Source organism: Zalophus californianus, chromosome 4 (assembly GCF_009762305.2).
Source record: "Zalophus californianus isolate mZalCal1 chromosome 4, mZalCal1.pri.v2, whole genome shotgun sequence".
Classification (NCBI taxonomy): Eukaryota; Metazoa; Chordata; class Mammalia; order Carnivora; family Otariidae; genus Zalophus; species Zalophus californianus.
In genome coordinates, this window is record NC_045598.1 from 43,128,106 (window position 1) to 43,147,565 (window position 19,460).

General features: G+C 37.9%; 1 protein-coding gene across 1 annotated transcript in view; it reads right to left on the reverse strand.

Moving 5' to 3' along the window:
- Positions 1 to 1,240: 1,240 nt before the first annotated feature.
- NDC1 (NDC1 transmembrane nucleoporin) overlaps positions 1,241 to 19,460 on the reverse strand; it is a 44,388-nt gene continuing 26,168 nt past the window's right edge. The window contains exons 14-18 of the mRNA XM_027571553.2: positions 18,628 to 18,678; positions 16,633 to 16,696; positions 15,741 to 15,841; positions 6,511 to 6,671; positions 1,241 to 3,855 (exon numbers count right to left, since the gene is read on the reverse strand). Of these exons, the coding sequence (XP_027427354.1) occupies positions 3,792 to 3,855; positions 6,511 to 6,671; positions 15,741 to 15,841; positions 16,633 to 16,696; positions 18,628 to 18,678 (441 nt within the window). The 3' untranslated portion in view covers positions 1,241 to 3,791. The remainder of the gene's footprint in view (positions 3,856 to 6,510; positions 6,672 to 15,740; positions 15,842 to 16,632; positions 16,697 to 18,627; positions 18,679 to 19,460) is intronic.

The window sequence follows — 19,460 nt, forward strand, 5'->3', positions numbered from 1 at the left end:
TATTTCTCAGCATTCCAATCTTACCTATGGGGTCTAACCATATTCTTCAAGCTTTCCAGTAAGTGAATCAGATGGAAGAAGTCTACCTTCTAGCAAATAATAGTTCATGTGCTTCAGACACTCATCTGAGAGCCCCACATAAGAGAAATCCACTTGAGCCGTGCTTCTCAAAGTGTGGTCTCCTAACTTGCAGCATCAGCATCACCTGACACTTGCTGGAAATATAAACTCTTGGGCCCCACCCCAAACCTACTGAATCAGAAATGCTGGAGGTGGGGCCCAGCAATCTGTTTTAATAAGCTTTCCAAAGGTTCTGATGCATGCTAAGTTTGATTAACTCCTGATCTAAAGTAAACCCTTCTCCCAGTGTGATTCAGACCACTGCTTAGAATTTGTTACAAACTACATCTCTTGGGAACCAGTCCAGACCTCCTGAAGCCAAGTCTGCCCTGCAGTGGAGGCCCGACTCTACACCTCTAATGGGCACTCCCTGTGAATCTCATGTTTCTGGGTCCAAGTTTCAAATGCCACTGCATTAGATTATAAACTCCTCAAGGGCAAGGACTGTCTTGTTCACAGTTCAATTTGTTTCTAATAGCTGGGCCGTAACAGCCATTTGGTGACTGTTTCTGAATGATTAGCTAGCTCTGGATCAACGTACAAATCACTACAGCAATGTGAAGGTTGCTTAGGACCATGACTGAGAACTACGGGGGTATGTGCTTGTCCCACCTTGTCTTATTCCCCTTAACACAAAAACAGTTTTGCTTATTTTAAAATGGTGGTCAGCAGCTTGCTACGAATAGATGGACTGTTAACTGTGGAATTAGAGCTATCTTTGTTTTAAGCTATTTGGTTTTAGAGAAAGAAGACTATGGGTTGGGAGAGCAAAAGAGGGAGTTGAGGGCCTTCGTGTAGCACCTTAACTACCTTGAGGTGAAGTTCAGACTAATTTAAGTAAAGCTGACAGACATAACTGTTAGCCTTGGGGAATATGATCCACTCAAAACACTATTCCAGCCAGAAAAGAGATGCCTTTCAGCACCTGCATCCTTGGTTTAGATTTGGAAGAGACCTTCAGAATTCAGTCTCCTTAGTTCTCATTGAACACAGATCACCCACCAAATCAGTCCAGTTAGGGGCAAGAGCGCCTCATTTCTCAAAAAGTTAAACCTTTCCAAGTTTTATAAGCAACTGAGACTAAATGGCTCAAGAAACACACACACACCAGAAATTAAATTGACCTCGAGGATACACGTATTTTAGTAGTCCCGTTCAGAAAAACTGTCAATTTATTTTTCTACCCAATTCAGTGTCAGTGATATACAAAAGGATATAAACAGATTACCATATTTACAGGAAGATATACAAAACAATTACCAAGGAACAAATCCAGCAAAGTGACAAACTGCTGCTTATCCACAGCCACTCAACTGTACATGGTTTATTGTAGGACAGTTTCCTAGTTCCCTGGGAAAGATGCTATGTGAATTTATACCTTCCATAAGGTCAAGCAAACACTACAAGAGCTGACAGAACCATGTTTTGTACTGACAAAGAAAAGCTTTTAAAGAACATGCTCTAACTTTCAGGTCAATGTCATAGCATCAGTGGGCTCACAGGCAGGATGTGACCTCATGAAAGGAAATGCTTCCCTCCTCTTGGCCTTCCTAAGATCCTCTTCCTTGTACAAAGGAGAAGGAGCTCTCTTTAATAACAGGTGATTGAGCAACACCCTACCCAAACAGATGGTGTGTAGATTATCCACACAATGGGGAAAAGGAACTGACTCTCTTATCTACTAAATACAGTCCAGATTTGTGGAGGCAGTTTCCAAATCTCCACCATGTGGACATTATGTGACCTGTATTTTGTACACAACACATTCCCTTGATAGAAAATAGAGATGAACACCTCAGAAATGTTCACATTGCTCATCAAATATACCTTTTCCCAAAGTATATGGGAAACGGCAAAACCCTAAACTTAGTCAGATATTAAAGGGATCATCCCATCCTCACTCTCAGGAATCCAATGGGTCACATACCACAATTATTCTTCAGTGGAAGCAGAAGGTTAAGAGTCCTTTTCTCCCAAAATGCTTCAGCCAGGGGCAGCACGGAGTGGAACAGAAAAAGCTCAATAGCTCTAAAACATGGAACCCAACAGTTTTCAGTCAACCTAGCCACAATCTTCTGGTCATCTCCAAGGAACTACCACATTCAAAATTCAATGTTCATATTCAAAAAAGAGAGCACCCCACTTCAGATGAGAAGAGGAAGAAAGAGAGAGAGAGAGAGAGAGGAGGAAAGGAGGAAAGGAAGAAAAGAAAGAAAGAAAGAAGTAGCAATTAGCCTAAATACTCCAAACACTTGACAACTGGGGAATTGTCTCCTAAAGACACTCTAAAAGCCAGCAGGATTCATTTATAATTTGGCATGTGCTGGTTGAAGGGGCAACAAACAAAAGGAATAAAGATATAATGCATCAAGTAATCAGACAAATGGCAGACATACATACCACATTAAAGATTCATATACAATACTGTACTGGCTTTAAAGAAGAAATTGGGGGAAAGTAGAGGGAACAATAGGAAAAGAATTACAAGGAAGCATTTCAGCCCTATGCCAACAGTGAATACCTACCAGTGGGACTTCCTATCTTTCATCTCCAAAGAAGCTGATCTAATAAATTATAAAATTACCTCGCTCACTTTTGGGACATACGACATACTCCCAAGTACAGTAAGCCCTCCGACATTTTGGTTTCACTTGCTATTTGATGACTAAGTTGTTTCTGGTTGTAAAGATTTTCCTAATATATTTTTATTAGCCAGTTAACACGGCAAAGGCTGCTCCCTCTGTGAAGCCAAACAGGCTTCACCACATAATCTGATCTAATGAAGATGAAGGGTGGGGGTGGAGGGAATGGAGAGCAAAAAGGGAAAGTTTCCTGGTTTTTGTTGCAAAACTTCTCTCACTTGAAAACCTCTGCAATCACTTAATATCTTGTTCCAGAAAAAGAAAGCAAAACTAGTTGGGAAAATACCCATATACTTATTGTTTACCAGCATGATACAAAACAAATTCATAGTTGTCAATCGTCTTTCGAAAACCAAATGTGAATGTTTAATCTTGTAACTTAAGAACTGAATTTTTCCACATTCCTTTACACAGAGTTAGCATCTGTAAATTGAGATCCTTTTTGGACAATCATGCAAATTTAATTTGTCCCTGGAAAGAAAAACACAACCTACCAGATTAACAAAATATGTCCTTGAAACAGTAATTTTTCTGTGAATTTTTCTGCGCTGTTACCACTTTTATCCTTCAGTAAAAAAAAAAAACTCTTAAAAGGCTTATGGATTTCGAGTGTACAGAGAGTTAAAACTCTCAGCACAATTAGGAAGATTGAATCAAGTCAACCTATTTTACCTTCTGAACTAGCTCTACTCAGCTCAAAAGTAAATTCTAAAAATTTTCCAGCTATTATTATTAAGCTATAGAAGCTAGAGACATTTTTACCGCCATAGAGGCTTCTGTAAAACTGAATAAAGATTTTATTATACCACACACACAAAAAGCAATAGGTACAGAAAAGGCAGTTTTCAGTTATTCTGTTGAGAATTTCTTTCCATGATTTCTCCCATTAAAGTATAGTTTTCAAAGCAACCACCACGACAAAGGAAGCATCTAATTAGTCCATTTTCTTCTGATCCAAGAATGCTGAACATTTACTGTCCCATCTGTAGCTGTATCAGCAGTGTAATGAACACAGTTTATATTACTGAGCTATTCTTTGAACTCCAAGAACTGTTGAAGTCTTTTCTGATGTTCTGCAGATGCTTGCACAGCACTAAATGAAACATAAATTCAAAGCATAAGCTTTATTTTACATTAAGCATATTAAGTGAACCACAGAGCACAGAGTCAATATTTTTCAAAACAATTAAAAACAAATAGAAATCTTCACTTATTTAGTACTTCTGAGAAAGCTGGATGAAAACCCTCCTTAATCTAATGAGGAGGAGGGCTTGCATTCAGTAACAGCATGCTTCTACCTTCTAAAAGACCAAAGCAAATTAAGACTGACAAGTGAAAGCATCGATTTTAACCTGCTCTGCTATGGAACCTGCTGTGCAGAGTTCCAGGCCTGGCAGATTTTCTGGATTTTATTATTTTATTTAAACCAGATTCCAACATTATCTTTGAGCTGTGGAGTATTTGAATTGCCTTTAATATAAAATCCTTTAAACTAAAATGTTTGGTTAAAACACAATAGACTCCACTAATCGTTTTCAAAGGTAACAGCTTGGTGGTTTAGATTTAGTTTTCCCTTTGAACATAAGTCATGTCGTGGATGGGGAAACGGAGTTCTCTCCCCACGCTCACCCCCACTAAAATGCATTACCTTGACAAAATTAGGGCAAATATATACCGAAACTAGTAGAAAACTTCCTTTTAAACTTTTGGGCAAAAACTGAATACAATGAAAGATTCTGGTTTTCTGGCTGCTGAAGATGTTATTATTAAATGGTAAAATTCCAGGTTACAGAAAGTTACCAGTTTTAAAAGTGCCCAAAAAAGTCTCATTATAATAATTTCACTACGAACCACCCCAAATTGCCTTACATCTCTGCTAGCTTAAACCTTGCAGCTGCCTCCAGTTGAACCACTTCAAGTACTTTACTGTGTGTACTCCCTCTAGGTGCCAGTGAGGCCGAATGACACACCTCTTCCACAAGAGGGTAACAGAGGTCAACAGACATTTGTGAAGAAGTCCGAGGTTAGGGGAGACAACACAGCCTACCAGTTAAGAGTACAGACACCGGTGGAGAGACTCTGGGTCAGAAAGATTTGAGTCTGACTTCTGGCTCTGCATAATCATGGGCAAGTTAAATCATTAGGGAACTTGACCGCAACCACAGACAGTTAATGACGTCACTAGACATGAATCCAAATGTTTTAACTCCACATCTTTTTTCCCAACACACCATTCTGTCCTAGACATACAAAATAGTCTCTGCTGACCTCATCATGTTTAAAACATGGCTCTTCCCAGAGAAAAGAAACGAAGGCAGAATTTCATTCTAATTTTTTTCAATCAGTCATCTATCCCCCTTTCTTATCTAAAACTCCCTGTGTCCCCCTTTCTCCCTGTTTTTGCTCTATCATCAATACAACTATTTCACGCTCCACATCCATCGAGCATCCTCCATGGCACCTTACATCTTAGAGGCAGTCCAGTGTACAGGGAGAAAAGGTGGCATTTTAAGAGTAGGAAGACCTGATTTCAGGTTCATGTTCTAATGCCAACTAGACTGTGCTATTAGGCAAGTTCTTAACCTCCTTGAGCCTCAGTTTCCATATCTGTAGAGTTATGATAACTTCTACACTTCACAGACTCTTTGAGAAAAGGAAATGAAAAAAACATGTATAAAGTGCTAAGTGTATTGTCTAGAACAGTGCTGTCCCAATAAACTTTCTGCAATGACAAAAATGTTTTAGATCTAAGCTAATATGGCAGCCACTAGCCATATGTAGTTACTGAGGGCTTAAAATGTGGCCAGTGTGACTGACAAACTGAATTTTTAGTTAATTTAAATTTAAACAACCATATGCAGCTATCGTATTGGAGAGCACAGATCTAGAAGGCTCTAGATAAAATTTTGTTTTTATACAAGTGAATAAACCTCTTACAGCTCTTTACATTCCCAAACAGAACCAAGTGTTCCATAAAAACCTATTTCTGCTGGGTATTATGGAAGTAAAAGGAAATATATTGCTGTTTCTAAAAGCAGGCAGTATGAGGAAGTTCTGAACTATTTATTGATAGTTCTGCATACAGAAAAAGCAATCTCTTATGTACTCTAAAGTTCATTTATAATTGTGATAAACACAGTTAATAACTTGTATCCCTTATCCTGCCTAACTAGATGTTTCATGAGAAGAAAGCAATAAACATCAATGAAACTAAATATAAACAGGTTTGGCATTTGTGGTTTTCTCTCTGGTTCCGTTTCCAAAGGTGTTATGATCTGTCACTGTTTTTCCAGCATGATTCACAAAGTACCAAGGACTCGTTTATGGAACACTCTGCTCACCCCAAGTCTCAGTTAGCTGACCAAGATGTAGTATCAGAATTATTTTTAATATGGTTTTCTGAAAAGGTACTCCATTTTTTGCCTTTTTTCTCTCATAAGGATGTTTTGGTAATTAAAAAAAATTACATACATAATTCATATATATCTATATGAAATTACATTTACTGCTTTTATAACTTTCTATCTTCTTTGTTGTCTATATGAAAGAAGGCCCCAAAGCTTATATGATAGGTCCAATTTTAAAATATAAATATTAAGTCTAAATCCAAGCTGTTAATTCCCAGTAGGAATCATGAAAGCCCCAAAAGAACATGTTCAACATGTGAGCCTTTGTAATTCTCATACCTATTTCTCAACAGAATTCCTGAAAGTGGATTCTTATCATGGATTAAAACAGGTAAACTTACTTCAAATGTTCACCAAATGTAGTAGTTATTCGATAGATGGCAGTTTTTAGTGATGCTCTAAATGCAAATCTTAATGTTTTATAAGAAGTGTCCACAAGGCTTCCTGAAATCCGAGGTGGTTTACTGGAAGCATGAGGAAGCTTGAAGTACTTATCGACTGCCTAGATCAAGAAAGAAAGTAAATAGTTCAGAATATGAAGAAAGCCATATTAGTCCAAAGGATTAAGGAGATTTTATTTCAAATAGACAGAGATACACACATCATACAGACATATTAGACAACATTTATTTTGGATCACAGTCAGAACAGTTTGCTGGGGAAAAATAAAACAAAAACCATTTGAGAAACAACACCGTGGAGGCTCAGCCCCGACAGCAGTTAGCAGGGAAAAGTCCAGACCCGTCCTCTAAAAAGGAGCTACACTCCAATGGCCTTGAAAATGCAAAGCTGGGAAGCGAAACACAGATATCCTACTCTGCTTAAGGTGTGTGACAGCTAAGAGTATACTTTTATTATAAATCTCAGCAAAAAGAAAGACAAGACCAAAACTACACTTTACGTAAATAAAGTTATTTACTAAACTAGCTTATCTTCCTTTTCATTTCTAGATGATAAAGTATCTGTGAGCAAGAATAGGTGGGGAGAACTGACTTTATTTATACTTGATAAAGAGATTTAAGTATATCTTTTAAAGATCCAAGGTAAATGATGTAATTTTTAAATGATATAACTACATTAAGAAAAGGGAAAACTGAAGATATGAAAGTATAAGTGGATTAATGTACTAGAGCAAGATCATGTCTACAATGACAAGAAATAATAGTATAAGCCTATTCTTTATACTTATGGATGTAACCACCAAAAGAACTAAAAACAGTTAAAATGATTTCTGCCATCAAGTTTTTAATTTCAAGAACTCTTTTATATTACGAGTGATCTTTTTTATTTTAGCATCCTATTTTTGTTTCAAGGACGTAATATCTTCTCCTATTTCTGAGGATTTTAATGATTTTTGTTGTTTTGGTATTTTGTTTTTACGGTTTCTTCTTTCCCTTCCTTTGCTTCTTTGGTCTCTATCTTCTGCATTAGAGACTTTGCTCAGAAATCTAGTGATCCCTGGCTCATAACTGAGGGTGGGACCTCCTAAAAAAGCTGACCCAAAGCTGAGTACACAGAGATTACTGAAAACAGGCTTCACAATAGTGATCCGCATGGGTTTTTTTGGGGGTAGCTGAGTACACAGAGATTACTGAAAACAGGCTTCACAATAGTGATCCGCATGGGTTTTTTTGGGGGTAGGTGCCCAACTCAGTAAACTTTTTCTTCTTGGATTAGTCAGAGTTCCCAAAGAAGAGTTTTCCAGTACTCTGTCGGGAGGGCCTGTGCTCAGGCGAGTACACCCCCATGCCTTTCAAACAGAGCCCACAACTGTGTCTGTTCTATCTACTCACAACTCTGCCAGCCCAGAGACCCCGGTGTTCTACCCTCTCCAAAGGATAAACCTCCCTAACGGAGGGAGGAGCACCAGCAGCAGAGAATCTAGGGATCTAACTGATTTTCAAACAGCTCTCACCCATCCTTATTTTGGTACCTGTCCCTTCGCCCTTGGTTCCAGAGGTACTTGGTGCCTGTCCCACTACTGACTTCAGATTTGCCTCTGGGATCTGCTAAGTTAGTTATTTCAACCATCTGCTCTCCAGCTCTGAAGACTCTGTCGCTGTTGTCTCCTCTCCTGTTTATGGATTTATGTCTTTTTAAAAGTCTTTTTACTATAGTTTAGCAGAGTTTGGGGGAAGGAACAAGATTTAATGCGTGTGTTCAGTTTGCCATGACAAGTTCAAGTCCAATCGTTTATTCTTTCAACAGTAACTTTTAAGAGTGTTTCCTAAGACTGGGACATATTTGAGATAATTTTAGGCAGTATGGGAGGTGGTATTCAATGACAAACTTAAGCAACATTAGATAACACCGAATCATAAGGGATAAAGTTACTTCAATTTTCTTGCAAACTTTCTAACCAACCCTCATCAGACAAGGAAAAATAGTCATCATCATTTACCACCTGGGTCCAATAGACCCTTTTTATAATTTAAAGTCATCTTATAAAAAATCTACAGGGGCGCCTGGGTGGCTCAGTCGTTAAGCGTCTGCCTTTGGCTCTAGTCACGATTCCAGGTCCTGGGATCGAGCCCCGCTTCGGGCTCCCTCCTCAGCGGGAAGCCTGCTTCTGAACCCTCTCCCATTCCCACTGCTTGTGTTCCCTCTCTCGCTGTGTCTCTCTCTGTCAAATAAATAAAATCTTAAAAAAAAATCTACAGAAGAACGATACCATCAAAATGCAGTATTTTTAAAAATTTTTGACAGCTCATAATTTTGTTGAAGAGAGACTAGCCATTTTCCTTGCACTGTAACTGGAAAACATTTTCATTCTTAGGTTTATAAAGAAAAATTCAAATGACCAATCCAGTGAGTTTTTTCATTTCAACATCATCTACTTCCTTCCGATTACCTTTGTATACACCTTTGTATACCTTCAGCACTTACCCACTTATGAACCATATAAAGTAAATTTTGGTGCAAAATATCATAGAAAATGAAAGAATACTGTCACATGTACTTTTGACCAAATGGGATGATTCACAGGTTATTATAAAATATTGTGAGACAAGTCTTTCCTCCTGAATGACTTACTGGATGAGAATATCACATATATTTCCTTTTTTCTGTCATTTATTCTTGAGTTTGAGAAAATACACCTAGAATATTATCATCTGAAGATTCACAGTCTGAAATTCCTCTTATATGATCACCATTAAAATCTAGAGCAGTGCTATCCAATACGGTAACCACTGAGATACATGTAGCTACTAAGCACTTGAAATGTGGCAGCTCTCAACTGAGATATGCTGTAAGTGAAAAATACATATCAGATCTTGAAGACTTAGTGTTAAAAAATACGTAGAATATCTCATTAGTAATTGTTGTATTGATTACATGATAAAATTATAATATTGTAGATCTACTGAGTTAAATAAAATATATCAAAAATAAATAAATAAAAATAAAATAAAATATATCATTAAAATTAACCTCACCTGTATTTTTTTAATACAGGTAAGTATTACAGTACTTAGTAAGTAATACAGTAACTCCTAGAAAATGTAAGGTTACATAAGTACATTGCATTATATTTTGATTTGACAGAGCTGTCTAGAGTGCTATCTATTTGCATTCATGTTCTGATTTATCTAAATAATTATTGAACATACAATTTTCTTCCCATTACCAGTGTGAATAAAAAATTTTAGAATTCTGAATTAGCAACCGTATTCAATGAAAGCGTAAAAAAAAAGTGATTAACATAATAAAAAATTTTAAAAAAGACTATAAAGATGTGTGTCCAAATTGCTTATAGGCCTTTTCTTGAAAGATGACGTGATACTACGTGATTCCATCATTCTCCTGTTTTCTCATTGGTCTTTTTACCACAATTGGAAATAACTGATGAGTAATGATGAAATAATGCCTAGGATGATCAAAGAGCAAACTGTTCCAAGATACTGGAAATGGAAAATCACTAAGATTCCAAAATACATCTTAGATTTTAAAAGCATCCTAAGGGTAAATGCATAAGAATGAATTTTACTGAACTGTTTCTTCTTAGTTCTTCAAAAGACCTCTAAGAATAAGTCATAAAATATCAGCTCCTACAAACAGTGGGAACAGCTCAAAAAAGAAATGCAAAAAATAAGTAAGGAACAACAGACCCTAAGGATGTAGAGTTAAATGAGGGAGGAAAAGTCTTGAGTTTGGAGCTAATATGTCCACAACACATCTTTCATCCTCACTAATCTCCTTTTATGACAAAGGATAAACAGGTTTCAGGTTCAGGGACTTCAGCAAACAATAGTATCTACTAGCTAGAGCTTTTAATTATTGTCTTTTCTCATTTTAATTGTCTTATCCTTAATACTAAAATCCAGAAAAGCCCTGAAAACAAAAACTTTTGTAACTGTTGGTGGCAAAAGCTGACCTGACTTCATCTGGCAGTAAAGCCTGACCTGAGCTGACACAGGCTATTCAGTCTTTATTTCACTAAATATGAATACTCAAGATATTTCACTGGAGAAAAGTATTAATGTATCTGATAAAGGGGATTCTACCTCAGATTCCAATAGGAGTATTATGTAATATATGATACATATACAATGTTATATTCTTAAAATCTAAAAAGATCTGAATTTTGAGATATATCCTAGGGTTTGAGATAAGGAACTGTACACCTATATTTTATTTGTAGCAACTCAAGCTAGTTTTCCTTTTACAAAAGTGATATAAAATTTCCTTTTAAATAAATTTAAGTTAAAAACGAATGACTTAAAATACTAAGAAAATCATAGTTCAGGTGGCATATGACTAATAATATGACAATAATATATGGTAATAAAGTTACAGCAAAAACTATGAAAGTCGTACATGAATAACTTAAATCTATGGAAGACCAGTTTATAATATTTAATGATGTGCCCCATGGTCAGAACTGAAGTACTCAATTAGCTGTGAGATTAAACAAGTATCTTTGAGCACTCATTTTATGCACTACACATGGTTCCTGGCCTGAAGACTCAGATTATACAACTGGGATCTCAAATATCTAGTTAAGAATTATCCCAAACAATGAAATGGGTAAGTGGTGAGTACAGGATACCACTGAACAATATACTCTTCAGGAGAAGTTAAAAATCCCTTATAGAAGCCTAAAGAAGAGCTATTCTATGAAAATAGACACTTCGGGCCTATTTGGATTTATGTGCAGGAGTATATGCACCAAAGCCAAATGAAGAGAAAAGCCCAGTTGCTCTCCTGTGAGTACTTATCTATCAGTGCGTTAACAAATGTCCACTGTGCAGAGACTTCAAAGTCCCTGGTCTCAAGGATCCTACTTATAACCTAGTTAAATAAAGGTTTATTCCACTAAAGCCAGAATCCCAAACAAATGGTAAGGATAACAACTTTGTTAGGGAATTTCTTAATGGAAATCATGACTACAGAGCAGAGTTTCTCAATCTCAGTACCACTGACATTTTGGACTGGGTGATTCTCTGTTGTGGCAGCTGCCCTGCACATTACAGGCCATTTAGCAGCATCCGAGGTCTCCACCCAACAGATGCCAGTAGCCCTAACCTCTCTCTGTGCCAATCACAATGTCTCCATGCATTGCCCAAAGTCTCCTGGGGAGCAAAATCGCCCCGACAAGAACCACAGCTACAAAGTAATAAAAATATTAGATGATGCTGCTGATAGCTAAATTTACTGATTGTGGTTAACATGTGGCAGAAACTGAGTTAACTGCTTTATGTATGTTATCTCACTTAAATAATAAAATAATTTGCTAACAAAGCCACCATGCTAACATCACAACCATTTCATTTAATGAGATGTTTTTATAATAATAGTACCTGCTATTTATTGCATACCTGACCTGCATTTCTGTACATTGGGGTACTTATTACAATTGTAGTTAACTATTTGTATTCGTCAATTATCTGTTTTATATTCTGTAAGCTCCTAAAGGGCAGGAACCAGACCTTTTTTTATTCTGTATCTTAGCACACAGTAACTGTCTGATAATTGCCAGGCAGTTTACACCACTCTAGGCTTTTTACAGATTTTCTCTAACCCTCATAATAACCCTGCAAGGTGCTATATTTTAAAGATGAAGACACTGATCTGAAAGACATTTAATAAATTACCCCTGGTCTCTAAGAAAGTACTGGAGGCTGGACCTGAACTGGGCATCTGCCTGACACTGTGTCTCTTGGGATGCTTGCTTACAGTATTTTTTTATTTAAATTTAAATTTGTTAGTTAACATACAGTGTAATATTGGTTTCTGGAGTAGAATTCAGTGGTTCATTGCTTACATACAACACCTAGTGCTCAAGTTTGCTTACAGTATTGATAGCAATACTTTTTTTAAGTCTTGAAAGACATTTTCTCCTGTATCACTCTAAGAACACTGTCATACAACATGGTAATAGTAACAAAGTAATAAAAGCTTACATCTGCTGGGCACATAATATGGGACAGGTACCTTGAGTGCTTTACAGAGATGATCTCATTCAGAATTCACATCCCTATGAGGTAAGTACTGTTATCACTCCCTCCATTTTCCAGATACAGATGCTGATGTTTAGAGATTACGATATTTATTGGTTACATAAAACACTTCCCCCCCATTTTATAATTTCTGAATTGGAGATGTATCTTCTAATTAATGATATCCTAGATTCAATGAAATATGATAAATGTATTTCCAAGGTTGCACAGCTAGGAAGTAGTAGGAGCTAGGATTTAGACACAGGTAAAACTGACTCTAGCTCTCAGACTTTGGTCCTTCTGACATACTGCCATTCTATCTTACGAAAGGAGGTTAAGAAATGCATACCCCTCCAAGCCCTCACAGAGGCTTGGGGTGTGAAAGCCTCGTTTTTAAATCTGCCTCGACCATTTACTGAGCATGATCCTGAGTAAGTCATACCAATAGATACAGACTTTTTGAGAGAGACACAATCCTATACAATAAGGCCTTATTCTAACCTTATGGAGTTGTTAAAAATTTAAAGAAAAATCATTTCTTTTGGAGTACTACACAAACATTGGGTAGAGCAGCACAGGAGTCTAGAGGAACAGAGAATGAACTGTGACTTATAAAAGAATATTGGTCAAGGGTCTCTGAGCCTTCAAATCCACAGTTCTATACTGCTAATACCCTGCAAATAGCTCAGGCTCAAGTGCCAGCTCTGCCACATATGAGACTTGTGTGTGAGACCTGAGGTGAGTCACCACACTCCCAAACTTCCCTCATCTGTAAAACAGACCTAAATAGCCCTGTCCTACCTTCCTTCACAAGACAGCTATGATGACCCAAAAAAAGAAGGTATGAGTGAAATCATAGGGCATTTATCTTTCTCTGACATTTCACTTAGCATAATACTCTCTAGATCTAGCCATGTTGGTGCAAATGACAAGATCTCATTCTTTTTTATGGCTGAGTGATATTCCTGTGTGTGTGTGTGTGTGTGTGTGTGTGTGTCCGTCCCCAAATCTTCTTTATCTGTTCATCTAGGGATGGACACTTGGGTTGCTTCCATATCTTGGCTGTTGTAAATAATGCTACAATAAACACAGGGGTGCATATATCTTTTCAAATTAGTGTTTTCATTTTCTTTGAGTGAACACCCAGTAGTGGAATTACTGGATCATACGGTAATTCTATTTTTAATGTTTTGAGGAACCTCCATACGGTTTTCCACAGTGGCTGCACCAGTTTGCATTCCCACCAACAGTGCACGAGGGTTCCTTTTTCTCCACATTCTCACTAACACTTGTTACTTCTTGTGTTTTTGATTTTAGCCATTCTGACAGGAGTGAGGTTAGAGTTAAGAAACAAAACAAACAAGGGGTGCCTGGGTGGCTCAGTTGGTTAAGCATCTCCCTTCAGCTCAGGTCCTGGGATCAAGCCCTGCGTCAGGCTCCCCACTCCATGGGGAGTCTGTTTCTCCCTCTCCCTCTGCCCCTCCCCCCTGCTCGTGCTCTGTTTCTCAAATAAAATCTTAAAAAAAAAGAAAACAAAGAAAAAGAGACAAACAAACAAAAGAACAACAGACTCTTAACTATGGAGAACAAACTGGTGGTTGCCAGAGGGAAGTTGGTGGGGGATGGATGAAATAGATGAAGGGAATTAAGAGCACACATATTGTATGAGCACTGAGCAATGTATAGAACTCTTGGATCATTATATGGTAAACCTTAAACTTATAATAACACTGTATACTAATTATACTTGAATTTAAAAAGTTCAATAAAATAAAAAAAGAAGTTTGGTATTTAGAAAATTTAAAAATAAGTCTTCCTAATTGAAAAAAAAACAAAATATGAGAAGAAATCGCTCCATAGACTACAAAGTACTATCCTGTTATTACTTTATTGTAAACTACACTGCCAGCGTGATGAAAAACAAACTATGCTATGAGTGTTGAAGATATGCCCAAGTCCTGAGAACCCTACTGTGTGCTCAGGCAAGGCGACTGTTAGATGGTGTGCAAAATACTAGGAAATTCTTTCTTTAGAGCAAGGTAGCTGGGATAAGAGTACAAATAATAAAACTATTCCGTGTACACACAAGTCTTTTTTTTTTTAAGATTTTATTTATTTATTTGAGAGAGAGAGAATGAGAGATAGAGAGCACGAGAGGGAAGAGGGTCGGAGGGAGAAGCAGACTCCCCGCTGAGCAGGGAGCCCGATGCGGGACTCGATCCCGGGACTCCAGGATCATGACCTGAGCCGAAGGCAGTCGCTTAACCAACTGAGCCACCCAGGCGCCCTACACACGTCTTAAAAAACATACATGAGAAAACGAGCACAGAAAGAATTCAAAGGGGGAAAAACAAAAATCACTGGCTTTGATGGTTAAGACTTTCTAAGAGGTAAAATAAATTGAGAGTTGAAGAAAGGAACAGCGAAACATGTTTTCTTTTCAGTCTTACACTGCTTCCCAAGACTCAAGGATGCACCAACTGTCCTCCTTTAAACCTACTTCAACACCATTCCTCCAGAAAACCTACTGCGCAGCCCAGCTCCCACCTCAAGATGCTTCTGGCACCCAGCGTTCCTATCTCTCATCTGACTTACAGCTACAGTGACACGGCACCCAACATGAAGTCAGGAAAGGCAGCCTATTCAAAGGCAAGAAACAGGTTTTATTTTTCTGTCTTTACATCTAGGACTAAAAAGACCTGCTACTTTAAAACTGTGCACCCAGTCTGGGAGCAGGCATCCACGAGGCTCAGCTCTATCTTCTTGAGTCTCTGGCCAATAGGTAACATTTAACTGCATGGATAACTTAACTACAGGTCACTTTTAGTAGCTACAAGTTGTGTAAGGATCCAAATTTACATCACTAAACAGAATCCTAATATCCTAAATAACCTGATTAATACCAGAGGTTTAGTAACTTCTTTTTTCTATAAAATTATTATTTACAAAGGAATCAGCAGTTTCTCTTCCTGGTCTCTCTTAGACTGTAATCTCCCAAGGGTGAGAACAGTACCATATTTAACTTCTAACATATGCTTCGTCACTCAATAAATGTGATCTGTAAGAAATAAACCGAAAAACCTGGGAGGGAGGCAAAGACACGACCTCTACCAAATCCAAATACTGCCTACCTCTTGCAGCGTCAACAAGGTATTAAGAATAGCTGGTAGTGTAGTCTGGACAACTCCAAATCTATCTTCAGTAAATGATGCTGCTACTAAGTGAGACAGACCTCAAGAGGAAAAGAAAAAAACAAATTAAAAGGAAATCCAAATTAGGTAAATCTATTTGCAATACATCTGCTGAGAAAGGATTAATATCCTGAATATATAAAGACCTTAAAACAGAAGAGGGCAGTAGTACAATAGAAAAATGGGCAAAAGATTGGAACAGGCACTGAAAAGGTCCTCAACTACATGGGGTCATGAAAAGATGAGTCTGCATTCTAGCAGGAAAAAAAATTTTTAAATAATATTGTGTTTGGTAGTAATGAGTGGTAGAAAGAAAAACAAAGCGGAATAAGGGAACAGAGTGACAGCTGTGAGGATACTTTTCATAGGGGGTCAGGAAAGGGCTCTCTGAGAAAGTATCATTTTAAGCACTGAGAAGGCAGGATCTAGGAGATGAAAAAAAAGTTATTTAACAACTAAGTATTCATATTAAAGCTAAATTAAATACATTAAAATGTTAAAAATGTTATGTCAATATAAGTTGACAATTGAAAACAATCTATTAACTGCAGTTTTTTGAAGTAGAAAAGACAGGCAAGAATCCCAGGCTCAGTTTCTCTGCTTAAATGCAAGGATAATTTCTGCCCAAATTAAAGTACACTTAAATATCTAAGAAAAATGCTCTATATAAAACAAAGATATAAAGATGTATCTAAAAATTCAAAGATTGAGGTCAAGGTCCAGAACTGACCTTTCATGGATACACTTCAGTACTTTTTTTTTTTTTTTTGGAGATACTTCAGTATTTAACCAATAATTAAAATCAGAGTTGTAGTTCACTGCGAATGCTTACCTTCTAATGCCCAAATATGCATTTGGGCATCTGAAAAAACAGCCTGAATAGAGGCCTCTGGGTGCTACAATACAACAGAAACATTTAAGTAAGTTCCCCTGGGCATTAACTCTGTTATTTCATCTAATCAACTAGGTAGCTTATAACAATAAAAAATTCAGAGCTGCCTCTCAAGAATTAAAATCTGGAATTCTTATACAATATGATTTAACTGCAGTAAAGCATTCGGCCACCAACTTACTGTGTGACCCTTGCCCAATCTCTAAATCTGTCTCAGTTTCTCATTTCAAATAAGAGTTACACACACTCAATCCACCTCAGATTAGTATAGAGATCACTTAAGAGAATGGTTACAATGTTTTTTTTTTAAACCTCAGAACTGCCTAAATACATCTTACCTCTCTTAAAACTGTCTACTCTCAGCCCCACTCCAAAGAAATACCATACAACCTTCTTTAATATAGCAAGGTCGAAGAGTAGGGAGCAACAATTGGCCCATTTAAACAAATGCTGACTTTGTGACGTACCCAATGAAGCCTATTAAGTACATCAGCATGTTACGTTTCTCAACACCAAACAGCGGTGTCTACAACTCCTTATCATAAAATAGATCCACCTGCAAAACTAGAATCAAGGCAGCCGTTCACTTCCACGGAAAAAGCGGATCTTGTTGAGCATCCGCTCTGCCACTTACTGGCTACGTGCCCTTAGGCTAGTTACTTGACCCCTCTGAGCCTCAAGCTTCCTTATCTGTAAAATAAGGACAGAGAGACATCTCACAGGAATGCTATTAGAATTAAATGAGGGAACTTAAGAGGAAAGAATATGGCGTGCATAAGACACAAGGGTGAATTTTCTTCCCATCCTCTGAAGTAAAACTTTGGCCAACCCCTCTTCCTCTTGGTGTAAACACCTTCCTCAGGGGGCTGATAGTTTGTCCCAAAGCTCTAATGGAAACCCTGAGGTAGATTCTTTTGGGTAAAGGTCATTGCTAGGTGGGTGGATCTTCCCTGCCACCAAAGTGAGAAAACAGTTTCAAGCTCTTGAAACGATTCTTTGTTCTGTGTACCTATGTTCTATCAGAGTTACTCTTACTCAGATCTCTCCCCACAGAATAAAAATGAATGATGCACGCCAGTGCACTTGGGAGTACAGTATTAGCTAATACTGTAATATCTTCAGAACTAAAGAAGTTAGATTAAAATAAAACAAAACAAAAATTCTTTCCCCTGCATATGGGCAAAGGTTTTGCTCATTAAAGGATTAACATACAACAGCTGTAGTGAGTGAAAAAGGAAGGCTTTTTTAGCTTCTGCAATTCAGAGTTACTCTCCTATGGCAGCTGGAGCAGCTGACACACAAGCTGGAAAGTCATTTAGTTTGTGGCCTGAATTACAACTTTTTATCCCACACAAGCTTAACATCTGCAACCTAATCTAGTCATCTCTCTTCTGAACACCAAACTGGCCACAAAGATTGTAGCAAGACAATAAGCCATGAAGGACCGCCATGGATTTGATCATTTTGCAAGAAGCACAAAGCTGGGGCGCCTGGGTGGCTCAGTCGGTTAAGCGTCTGCCTTCGGCTCAGGTCATGATCCCAGGGTTCTGGGATCGAGCCCCACATCGGGCTCCCTGCTCAGCGGAGAGCCTGCTTCTCCCTCTCCCTCTGCCTGCCTCTCTGCCTACCTGTACTCTATCTCTCTGTCAAATAAATAAATAAAATCTTTAAAAAAAAAAAAAAAAAAAGAAGCACAAAGCTGCTTGCAGCCAGGAGACTCAGGAGGTCAACTGGAGTCAAGCCTTAGGAAGTCACTGAGATGAGCTGAGTGCTAGGGCAGCTCTTCCTCACAGAGGTTTGCTGAAGCGCTCTACAGAGCTGTCTGACTTGCTAGGATCGAACTCAGTATTTAGAAGTCAAATCCAACCTGGTACTTCATTTCTTATTTGATTTCCTCTCCCCGCCATTCCCAACACTCTAACTATATATTCTTACCTTACTGAAAAAATACATTATCAGCACCCGTTTTGATAAGAAATTCTTAACCTGAGTTGGAGAAAAGGAAGAATGAACACATTTACAGTTTTCAATTCTTTTCAAATACAATGTTAACACATTCCCAGGTTCTTGCTGTGAAACACTTCACATCTTACAAAGAACAATATTTGCAGTAAACTACATAAGTAAATACCTTTGTACTATAAATTAGATAACCAAGATGGGTCGTCTAACCTAAACTGCATTTCCATGTACACATGCTAACCCCCGAATTAGAGCCCTCTGATAAAAGGAATTCAAAGTGGTTCCAGTGATATTTTCTTATTCAATTCTCTACAACTGTCTTGCCCTTTAGCCTCTTAATACCAAAAGAGTGTGTTTCCCTTACAAAAAAAAATCTTAAGAGATGAAATGGTTTTCTACTAGTTGACACTGACATGGGAAACAATTTTCTTAGTATTAAGCTGAAAGCTACATACCCCAACTGACTTGAAAGTGAATTCATGACATGGCAGATTTATGGCATGTAGGGCAAATGGGATCCCAAAGTTTGTAAAATGCCCACAGTCTCTATTAATCAATCATTCCATCAGCAAAGATGTTGTCAGAACTCCCATCTTAAAAAAGAAAACCCTTTTGGGCGCCTGGGTGGCTCAGTTGGTTAAGCGACTGCCTTCGGCTCAGGTCATGATCCTGGAGACCCACTATCGAGTCCCGCATGGGGCTCCCTGCTCGGCAGGGAGTCTGCTTCTCCCTCTGACCCTCTTCTCTCTCGTGCTATCTCTCATTCTCTCTCTCTCAAATAAATAAAATCTTAAAAAATAAATAAA